At 33.5% G+C, this 12,073-nt stretch overlaps 1 protein-coding gene across 5 annotated transcripts in view; it reads right to left on the bottom strand.

Moving 5' to 3' along the window:
* Cdh12 (cadherin 12) overlaps positions 1-12,073 on the bottom strand; it is a 1,151,540-nt gene that overhangs the window by 111,246 nt on the left and 1,028,221 nt on the right. For all 5 annotated transcript variants that reach the window (XM_074077695.1, XM_074077693.1, XM_074077696.1 and 2 more), the window contains one exon: positions 5,084-5,251. In XM_074077695.1, coding sequence (XP_073933796.1) covers positions 5,084-5,251 — 168 coding nt within the window. The remainder of the gene's footprint in view (positions 1-5,083; positions 5,252-12,073) is intronic.

The raw sequence follows: 12,073 nt of genomic DNA, 5'->3' as shown, positions 1-12,073 counted from the left end.
TGCAAATAAAGATATTTTGACAGTTTCTTTACCTATTTGTATTCCTTTTATTTCTTCTTGCCTAATTGCTCTAGCTAGAAATTGCAGTACTGTGTTGAACTGGAGTGGGGATAGTGGGCACCTTTGTCTTGTTCTTGATTTTAGGGGAAACAGTTTCAGTTTTTTACTGTTAATTATGATGTTGGCTATAGGTTTGTCATATATCACCTTTATAATATTGAAGTACATTCCTTCTATTCCTAGTTTTCTTAGAGCTTTTATCACGAAGTGATGTTGGATCTTTTTAAAGGTTTTTTCTGCATCTATTGAAATAGTCAAGTGTTTTTTGTCTTTGCTTTTATTGATGCACTGTATTACATTGATACATTTGCTTATGTTGAACCACCCTTGCATCCCTGGGATAAAGCCGATTTTGTCATGGGGTATGATCTTTCTGATGTGTTGTTGGATTTGGTTTGCCATTATTTTATTAAGGATTTTTACATCTATATTCATTAAGGAAATTGGCCTGTAGTTCTCGTTTTTTGAAGGTGTCTTTGTCGGGTTTTGAGATGAGTATAATATTAGCTTCATAAAATGAGTTCTGGCTCTATCTTTTATTATCTCTTTTTACTTCAGTTCCTGCTTTTAAAAATATATATGTAAACAGACATACCATAAGGATTAAATAGATTCATATGCTATTGTTTTTCTTTGGTAGGACTAGGTGGTTTGAACTCATGTTTTCATGCTTGCCAAGCATGTACTCTACTGCTTGAGCTAGATCTCTAATCAATTTTGCTCTGGTTATTTTGGAAATGGAGGCTTGGGAACTATTTTTCCTGGCTGTCCTGGAATTGTGATCCTCCCAATCTCACTCAGTCTCCCATATTATTAGGATTACATGTGTGAGCCACTACCATCAGCTTCAATACACTTTTTTTAGTGATTTCTTTACTTCGTACATGTGCGATAAATGTTAACTGTTTTTCCTACTATTGTCATCACCGCTTTGTTCTGCAAAATAAATTGGCAAGTGTATCACCTGCGGAAAATCTTGGAACTGGTTTCATTCAGTTCCAACAGACCAATGCAGAAAATCAGGGCAAGGATTCTTGAACTTGAGGATTTAATAAGAAAATATGTATATGTGGACTGTAGCCAGAGGCCTAGGGATTTTATTTTTACCTGTTGCTGAAGTCTAGATATTTGCTCTGATTATTAGATTGTCACATGAGACATTTTATTTCTTTTTTTTATGATCAACATTTAAAATTTATTTTTAATAATTTATAGTTGTAGAACATAAGAGGTTTCATTACAACATTTCCATACATGCATATAATGTACTTTGATCATACATTTTCAGGAAAGATAGAGCTGGGAGAACTTTGCAATTCATTTTTTCCTTGTATGTGCTAATTTGCTTGCTTTTTAGAAATGCATGAGTTTTATTCTTTCTTAGTCTCTTTTTTTCTTTCTTAGTTATGGGTTATACAATTCCAAAATACCAAGCTACAGTTCCAATATTATAATTTTTAAAATGTCAAGTTGGCATGCTTGTAATCCCATTCCTTTGGGTATATCTATCCCTAGGAGTGGGATTGCTGGATCATATGGCAGATCTATGTTTAGATTTTTAAGAAGACTCCATTTTTTTTTCCAGAGTGGTTGCACTAACTTGCATTCCCACCAGCAGTATATGAGGGTTCCTTTTTCCCCATATCTTCATCAACACCAGTTGTTGGTGGTGTTTTTGATGAATTTCTTATACTTTCTCAATAATATAACTTTAGGGTTTTTTTTGCAAACATTTAGAATATATTATCCAGGTAGTACAAGTATAATGAAAAGATAGATGGTCACCATTTTGCATAGTTCATGATGAAGAGTAAATTATTAGTCAACATTATGGTTATTGCCAATGTATCAAATTGGCTTGGAGCAGTGACATCTCAGGGATCATCTATTTCAAATCCTCAATAAAATATCAGTTTACACATGCATGACACAAATTCATAGGCCATTCATTTCTTTCCATCTCAGATTTACAAAAGAATATGAATGGAAATACTTGCCTCACCTTGTCACATATGTATAGAAACACACTGAAACCAAGCCACATCATGCTCAGTAGATTTAAAGAAAGTATCTTGTGCATATTTAAGTAATGGAAAAAGTCTTAAAGTGAATCTAAAACAAGAATTTTTTAATAGCACAATTGCTAAACATTCACGAGCAAATACAGCTAGCCAAGTAGCATTTCTCTTTTAAGTTATTTATATAGAAATATTTCTAATTTTTTATGGTAGCTGAGTTTGAAATCAGAGTCACACATTTTCCAGGCTGACATGGACCACAATCCTTATAGACTTACATCTCCCATATAGAAGGGATTATATGTGTGCACATCACATCATATCACCTTGTTTGTTGATGTAGGGGTTCACTAGCTTTTGGCTAGAACCACTGCCCTCGTGTTCTCTCTCTTCTGAGTAGCTGGAATTACAGCAGGAGCCACCAAGCCTGGCAAAATACATTTTTCCTGACCTTAACACTGAAATGGGTATTGCAGTTTGTAATTTTAGGTTGCATTCACTGTTTACTTCATCCATATGAGAAAGTTCCCTGATAAAAGCGCATAGACTTCTAACGAAATGGTGTTTCTGCTCATAAATATGTCATCTATTCTGAAGAACATAAATCAAAATGATAACAAGATAAATAAAAATGGCTTGGCATAAAATAATATAGAACTTAAAGGGATTTTTTATTAATGAAAAACATGAAACCTTCTTTCACATGATTCAAAAATATCTCTCAACTACTATAATTTCAGACTATACTACAAGGCAGACAATGATTTCCTTATGATGCTCTGACCCCCATTCCTTCTCTGCTTGTGACACTTGGGCATTCAGCCTGTGTTGTGGTTGTTTTGCAGATATGTTCAAAAACACGGTTACAGAGTGGGAGATAAAAGAAACATAAAAGCTTTTATTTCAATATTATTTTAAACTACAAGGAATCTGAATTTCAGACTTTAAATCCATAAAAAACCTGTAATTTTAATTGCTCTTGGACAAGTTATTTATTCTATATAAGGATAAGTATTCCTGCTATTAAAATGTTGAAAATATGGATCTCAGACTTTTGTGAGAAGGAAATAAGAAAGGAATGATACAATTCCTAAAATTGCTTGTAAATGCTTTGAAAGTTCCAATTCCCTTTTCCACATCCTTTCCTAGTTGATCTCTTGTTATACTTTGACCAACAAATTCAAACATGAATAAATGCCAAACAAGCCTATTACCTTATCCAGATTCTCTTTTGCTAGATAGGATCTGAAGAAGATTATCCTGTTACTCATGGTACCTAGGCACACCATCTTGGATCACTAAGTATGGGTAATTCCTTTTCATGGAGACATTGTCTTACCATACTACCTCAAACCATTTGTCTGGGTCTCTGTCCAAACTTCTTCAAACCAACCTTCACTTACACTCACGAGCATTGTATTGTACAGCTGTTAGTGGTTTTGTACCTGTTTTAAAATCATTCAGCATCTCCCCTTAAATAAGAATACTGGTATTTTCTAAGAACATATTTGCTATCTGCTATACTACTGAGTCAATGTATTTTATATTTGGAAAACCCAAAAAAGAACCAAGTTTATAAGGCCACTTTTTACACACATGCTAAATAATCTCCCAATCTATTCTGACCACTTAGGTATCACTGCTTACCATGCTTAAGGAAGGAAGGAAGGAAGGAAGCAAGGAAAGATTGAAGTGAGGGAAGGGGGAGGAAGAAGAGAGGAAGGAAAAGAAAATCTAAAGCTTATAAAGTTAGAACCATATTCTTTAATAAGGTTATATAGTAGTGAATCAAATGCATTATTTGTTTCTCCTGTTTTGGTTTCCCTTATTAATAGAGGTGAAAATATTGCTTTAAGTTATTCTATGTTGCCAGTCATAATACTAGTCATTGGTCATATGCATTCCATATCATTTAGGATGATGATTTATCGTTCTCTAATGAATTAACTCATTTTTAAAATTGGCTCACAGTAATTACACATCTTTATCATGTACAACATGACATTTTGAAATATGTATACTGAGTCTGGTGGCCCAATTGAGCTAATTAACATAAGTACTAAGGTATGATGATTTAATTGTTACTCTTACATTTGGCCATTAGACTTTTTGTTCAAGTAAAAACATTTCCATGAAGAACATATAGGTTAATGATATTTTTCAAATGTGCCAATGCAGTAAAATATGGAAAAACATATAACCAAAGGAATAAAATGTCTGTTTAATGAAATATTTCTCAATGTTGCCTATTTCATTAGGTGAACTCATAAACCCTCCTTCTGGAGTGCAAAGAGAAAAATCACTTTGCTTTGGTTTTTAAACTTTTTGGGAAAATAGTTCAGGATTTAATCAAGTTCTTTGTGAAACTAGAGATAAAAAACATTCAGCTTCAGTATTATAAGTTTTAGGAACACAGAAATAATCCTTGAAAATTCAACAGAAAGGGAGTAGGTATGGACTGGTGTTAAATGCAATACTCCAAAGGAAACTGGATGAAACACAAGTGAGAAGTGCTCATTTTCAATAAGACACACAGACTTATAGAAAGGAAACAGGTGTGAATCATTCTATTATCATAGAAACTATAGTAATTTTCACCTATTGCAAAACTAAAATGAAATAGCTAGTCAGAATGAAATCAATACAAATAACATCAATATCATCTCATACACAAAAATATATGAAAATAGTTCAACACATATAATTGTTAAGACAAAGGGACATAATTACTGAGCTAATTATATAATTTAAAAATAATGTAGCAGCATTTGTTATTACTATGCTTTCTCTCAGCTTTTACATGTTTATATTACTTTTTCTGTTAATAAGGTATCAGGTTAAGATAATCACCCATTAAGAATATTTCACTTTAATAGGAACCAGTAGCATAACTTTTGACTATTTTCTATTAAACTGTAAATGATCATGATTTTAACTAAAAATTAAATTCTCAAGACAGATAGTTTTAATATCTTCTGTTTTCCAGAGAGAAAAAGGTGACGTACTTTTGGGGAACCGAGGTGGGTTGTCATTGACATCAGTGAGGGTGATGTTGACTATTGTCGTTCCAGCTAATCCTCCCAGCTGCCCTCCCATATCCTTGGCTTGGATGAGCACCTGGTATTGTTCCTTAACTTCTCTGTCCATGTTAGGTAAAGCTGTTCTGATAATACCTGGAGGGAAAAATAGTAATACAATGTCAATATTATAAAATAAAATACACTGTGAAAACAACAAAAATTATTCTGTCTAGATTCACCAGCAAAGAAAGGCTGTATAAAATAATCCATCTTTTACAAAGGAAAACACCCCAAATGCCCAACAGTTAGGATGCAATAATAGCTACATAATGAAATGCAGTACAGCAGTGAAAAACTGTATGTTAGCTCTTTATGTCAACTAAGTTAGACCTTATCATAAAAATGATTCTACCTTTAGAAAAACAAATTATTATTTTTTCAGAAAAAAATTTAGATATGGAAATATTTGGTTAAACTGAATTGCATGTGTAATTTCCAATAATTTCCTCTTCTTCACTCTTTATTTTCTATAGCAAATACACTACTCAATTTTTAAAAGTATATTAAATATGTCCTTTCCATATGCTCTTTTGTCTTTCAGGTCTCCCTCATTGTTTTAACTATAGATTTTTAACTTATCTTTGCCATTGTTTGGTATTTGCATCTCTTGCCTGCCAGTATCTTTAGCACCTAGGACCAGTGTCTGACATTTAGAAATAAGTCAGTAAGTAATTGAGAAAATGAATAATTGACTGAACAAGTGAACTGAGCTATAAGAAATTAGATTTATGGTTGTGAATTTTATAGGACATATGAATATTTACATATGGTACTCATTTTCTACTCTTGTGTCCAAGTATAAAACTAATTTACATTTACATTTATTCATAGTGGAATAAGTAAGACCTTTAGGATTGTTTGCAAGTAAAATCAACAAAACTTTTCTTTTTTAACAAAATTCCCATGTAGTCTCAATGGTTTCAGAGAGAAATCCAAGAGCCTTGATCTTAAATCCGCAAGGCTCTGACAGTGTTGTACCTTAAATAAAGTAGCATATGTGAACAATTAAGGTAATAGCCATTAGCACAAGCATATGGTATTCAAATTGCAAACCTAATATATACCTGCATCTCTGTAGTTTCTACTGTCAGCTTACCAAATGTATTCTGCTGCCAATTCATACTTTACTATAATGAGATTTCTTCTGACACTTGGCAAGAAATAGTTACAAAATGACATCCTTCCTTTTTTTACTGATGCTTTATTCATGTATTGCTACTGACACCACTTTGAGTCAATCTGTCTTTCATCTCTTCAGCTTAGGCTCCTGATGCTTTATGTCCAAGTCTCTTAAAACTAAGATTTTTCCTTTTCTGAATCTCAATATTCTGGTTTTACATAGCTTAAGTTGTGTGACATTTACCTGAAGTATAGTGCTTGAATTTTCTAAATGAATGCCTGGGTTGACTCATATGCATGCTGTCTTGTCCACTTTTGAACAAGGTTTACCTTTACTCAATTAATTGTATATTGTTCTTTATTTAATTCATTTCTTTATGAAAATTTCCAATCTGAAAATTTTACAGAAGACAGAGTGAGAGGGAGATGTGAAATTGAAAAGTGGAGTTGTTTCTCTATAATCATTTGCTTCCTACATAAACTTCTGTTTTCTGGAATCTAGTCAAACAAAAATATTGAGTTGCAATTGTAAAAGAGAGTGCATAGGTATTGTTAAATTTACTTTAAGACTAGAAAAATTTTCTGGTGATTTTCTAAAATCATTAAACCCTTCTACATAGTACTAATTGCTCTGCCCTTCTGGTGCATCCTGAGTCTGATAGGTGGCATGTGTGCAGCTTCCAGTCTTCCTTTCATTGTCATGCTATGTAACTGGAAGACAATTTGTTAGATTTTGGAACGAGGAAGGATGAGTATGTAGTCTGAAAGACAAGGTCTAATCAACCCCTTGGTGATGAAAAAAGATAACCACTATTTTCATTGATGAACCACAGTTCTACAGAAATAAGTCTTAATGTTTACATATTTTTAAAAGAGGTGAAATCTGGAGAATTAAGGAGACTACAATATTCAATATGACAATAAAATATGGTTTTTGTAAGGCTTGATAAGAAATCTCCTTTTTAAGAAGTTACTTTTATGGCCACTTGTCATTTATTAACTGCTTAATAATTAAAAAAAAAACAACAGAATGTATCAATAGTCTTGAAAAGGAGGAACTTTGTAAATGACTGGGCTACAAAATTTTTATTGTGGCAAACTGATGAAGAAAAAAACAACAAAAAATGAAACTTATGAACATTTATGAAAAAACTTAAACATTTTACCATAATGCTATCACAAATCTTAATTAATTCCAGATAATTGTGAAATAAATCTTATTTAGTGGACAAAAATAGATAATTTAAATTGACTCTTGGAGTGTTTTGGCTGTCTTATAAACTGACAAACTTTCCAACACATATAATCATGATAGAATAAAAGCAAGAATGAGAAAAATATTCAGATATGTTTCTGGTAGTGCAGATGGTCTTATGAAATAAAAAGAGTTATAAATTTAAAATAATATACCAAAGGACTATAGTTTGAAGAGGATATATTTTCCCTCTGAAATAACGCTGATAGTCTGCAAGTCTCTCAATCATGATAGATCTCAACTTTCTTTGTAAAAGTGGATTAACTGCTTCAACTATAACATTTAAAGATGAACATAATGCAGTAGTGTGTATGAAAATGATAAATATTACATGTAGTCATATCATATGATTTTATATGAACGATTTCTTAAATGGAGGAATAAATTGCAGGACTAAGATGTGGGACAACAGATTCAGTCAGGACGTGCACAGAAATAGATACTTCATCCACATACTGTTACTAGAATTGAGTGAGTAGTGAGTGATGAAAACCATTCAATTTGCACCTCCAGATCCACTTTTCTGTACTTCTCTCTGTTCTTTGACTTGTGATTTCCTTGCGCTAACTGGCAGGAGGTTAGAGGTTTTCCGGGGAGGGCACTTGAGTTTTTGTTCCCATGGATTCCCCACTTCCCCCACATCTCTACCATGCCTGTATCTCTAGGTCCACTTTTTCCAGTTTTAGTGAGATAAGTGCATGCATTAGTATTCCTTCTCGACATTCTCTAGGGATTCACTAAAGTCTGCCTGCACCTTAGGAAACGGCCCTTAAGTTAAAATGATGTCAGATTGTTCCATGAGTGCCATCTGTTTCCATCTGGAATGATAACACACAAGCATCCATCGCAGTTTACATTTAGTGGGTGTGTGTTCATGGGAGTGTGGAGCAGACCATAAAGAAGTACATAAAAGAATTAACCAAATTTCAGCTGTTGATGAGTGTTATGAGGAACATGAAAGCGAGTGCCTTTGAATTGGTGTCAGAAAAGTCTTCTCTGAGGAAAGCTGCATAGCTGAAATCTCAGAGAAGAGGAGGAGGCAGACCATGGAAAACATGAGGTGGGGTGAGAAAATCAGAAGAGCATCACTCTTCAAAGCCTCCATAACAGCATTTAGCAGGCAATGTGGCTGCAACAGAGTGGAGAAAGGAAGGAGGGTATGAAATGAGAAGCCAGAAGGGTGGAGTGGGAGTCAAGCAGTGTCTTTGAAAGATAAACAAACCTCCTCAGAAATATCTTAAAATGATGTGTCCGCTTTGTCATATAAAAAAGGCCTTCTACTGACATAAATTTGGTGACAGGAATGCAAATAAAATGGGGAGGTGATATATGCAATATCTAAATATAGCTGTACTACTGTATCTTAATTATTATCTGAGACATAATGCAATATGTATATAATGAATAAAAGATAGATGATAGATAGATAGATAGATGGATAGATGGATAGATAGATCCCTAAATCTTATTTGTGTTGAGTGTTCATGATGTAGTGACTTTGGGGATTATGGGGAAGTTAACCTATCTAAGGAGGGGGTGACACTGATAATGTTAGGATTGAAAACTTGATTTCTAGTCTAGGACACATAATAACATTGTGTCACATGACTAAATATATTTATAGACAGTGTAGACAGGGGATCATTGAGTAGTAAAATTCATAAAATTATTATAATTCCTATAAACAAAATAAGAACTAAGAAACCCCAACCAAAAAAAATGCTTTTGGTATAATCAAACCTGTCACAGTTTTTGAGAGGGTAACTATACGAAGTTCCCACCTGACATCATTTAGTCTCCAGCTATTCCAGCCACATTAGATTACCTGAGCATTATGCTCTTCCAAACTTATCTTTAATATGCCTGCACAGTTGGTGAGACTGCTCTTCTGTCTAGTTGCTACATTAGTCTTTTTTTTCTGCGAAGACATTTCTGCCTCACTACACAGCTCTAGGAAGAAATGGCTATACCACATATAGAATTAAATCGAAATATGCAGACTGTTTTTCATTTTTCCTCTTTGCTTTCTGGCCTGTATTCTTTCATTAGACTGAAAATTACTATAGGACAAAGAGAAGACTTTAAACAGTATTTCTCTTTCCCTGTTTCCCCTTTCTCAACACATACATAATTTTCATCTGTATGTATAATAATTAATTTCTGTTAACTTGATACAACTTATTTTGAGATATCTTCCCTTTTTATTTCATTGACTGTAAATAAGAAAACACAATATGTTTTCTCCCTTCTTTTCAGGGAGGATACATGCTTTTTCCTTATGGCCAGCCTATGTCCTAAGTAACCTACTTACATTGATTTTACCCATAGATATTTATTGATCTAAAGAAGTTTGTTTACTTGCAAAAGCCCTTTCCACTCTCCCTCATTCTTTTCTTATTTGTAGCTAAATACCTAAAGCGCAATTCTATAGATTATTTTAATCAGTCTGAATGTTGTCATGGTAGTAAAATGTAGACAGGGTAAGACTAAGTCATTTGCTTCACTACAAATCCTAGAAATGTAGAAAAGCACTATATCCCTTTGGAGGCTAAGGGAATGACCAATGAATGACAGGCTTTAATCCCTATTCACTGAAGATTACAATACAAAGCACCCCACTCACCCACAGCACCAGCTTTCTCTCAGTGGAGCAACTTAATGGACAGGTTACAATGCTGTTCTACTCTGAAGTCCCTCTATACTACCCATGTTCCTCTGCTCAGAGATAATTCCTCACATGATGTCCACCTTCCCACTAACCTCTTTTCTCCTATCACTTCTATTTTACTAGCTACCATTTTTCACACTGTCTTCTCTCTCCTGAAGTTTTCATCTGTGTGATGCTCATTGAAAATTTCATTTTAATTCTTTCAGATCTTGTCTAAAAGTTATCTTTATAAGACTTGGTAGACCATTTTATCTGAAATCCCATGCTAAATTTGTTTCCTACTGCTAAATTAGTGGCCTAAAATTATGCCAATTTATCTCACAATTCTGGAGTCCAACATGGGTATTGCTAGGCTATAATCAAGCAAGCATCAAGACTGTGCTCCTTTCCAAATGCTTTTCATGCTTTGACTCACTGGATTCTGGCCCCCTCCTCCATCTTCTAAGACAGCAGGTAGCTCTCTCAAATCTTTCTCTGACTCAAGTACTTCTGCCTCCCTGATTCACTTTATATAACTGTGTGATTACACTAGGTTCATTCAATTGAAACAGGTTGATTCCTTTTCCTCAACCATAGGCTACCAGCAGCCTAAGTCCTACCTTTAGTTTAATTATCCTTTGTCCTGTAACATAGCATAGTCACAGGTCCTAAGAATTAACATTGGATATATCTGGGAGGTCATTATCCTGTCAAATATACAACTCATAAATTTCATGCATTTTCTTTATCTCTTTATCTCTCATTGACATTCACAATCCTATGTATTTCCCTTTGTTTTATTATTTGGTTTGTGCTACCCAAATATAATACAAGTTACTGAAAGCAGGCATTTTCCTTAATTTTCTTCTTTTTTGGTGGTATTTGGCTAGAAATATGTCCAGCATAATGTAGATAGTAGTTACTCAATAAATTAACAATGAAAAGTAAATAAATTGGCATATAGCAGTTAATGGAACATGGAAAATAACCATACATCATTACAAAAGATATTATTTTTTAATATATTTGTACATATTATGATAATTAATGACCAAAAAACTCATGACATTATTTTAAATAGGTTGAAGCTTTTAGCTTAGACCTGTGTGATTCGGGTTTTATCTCTGCGACCATTGCCTAAGAAATCCAACTTAAAGGGAGGAAAGATTTATTTCAGCTCATTGTTTCAGAAATAGCAGTCCATAGTCTTTGGCTCCATTGCTTTTTGGCCAGTGGTAAGGCACAATATCATGACTCTCACAGTTCATATCAGGTATCAATCCTTCAATACATGAGCTTTTTAGGCAAACAATTCATAACCAAACTGTAACAAGACCTGAGTGTATATTGTACTTATCATATTTAAAAAAATCTTGAGTAAAGGTTAACATGGGGCCAGCAAAAACAGATCTCTAAGTAGATCATAGGCTTCATTGTTTACCAAGACATGTTTAATGCTTTTTAAATAAGAATTTGGGGAAAATGTTAGAAACGATATTTTAATATCATTGTCTGTCAAATTTAGTTAATAGAAGATAGTTAATAGACAGATGGCAGGATAGGAAATATAATGAAAAAGTGCAAACTGAACTTTAGTAGGGAAAATATAAGTTTCTGTTAACAGTTCTATAGCAATTACAACCAGTTGGTAGGGGACCTGAATTTGCATCAGTGTATAAGAAAAGTTGCAGAATTTCATTTAATTGCAGGCTTAAATTAGCCTAAGATGTAAAATAGATTTTAGGAACTATTGCATTCTTAAACAACATTAATTAAAATGTTGTGTCCATTACTGTACAGTTGAAGTATGTTTTTTGTTGTTACTATTAATAATCTATTCAGATGGCAAGAAGAATTATTATGCTGTCTTCAGCAGGAAAGGGAAGAGACCATA

Source organism: Castor canadensis, chromosome 6, assembly GCF_047511655.1.
Source record: "Castor canadensis chromosome 6, mCasCan1.hap1v2, whole genome shotgun sequence".
Taxonomy (NCBI): domain Eukaryota; kingdom Metazoa; phylum Chordata; class Mammalia; order Rodentia; family Castoridae; genus Castor; species Castor canadensis.
Note: the sequence above shows the minus strand (reverse complement) of the source record. Positions and strands in the feature narration are given on the sequence as shown.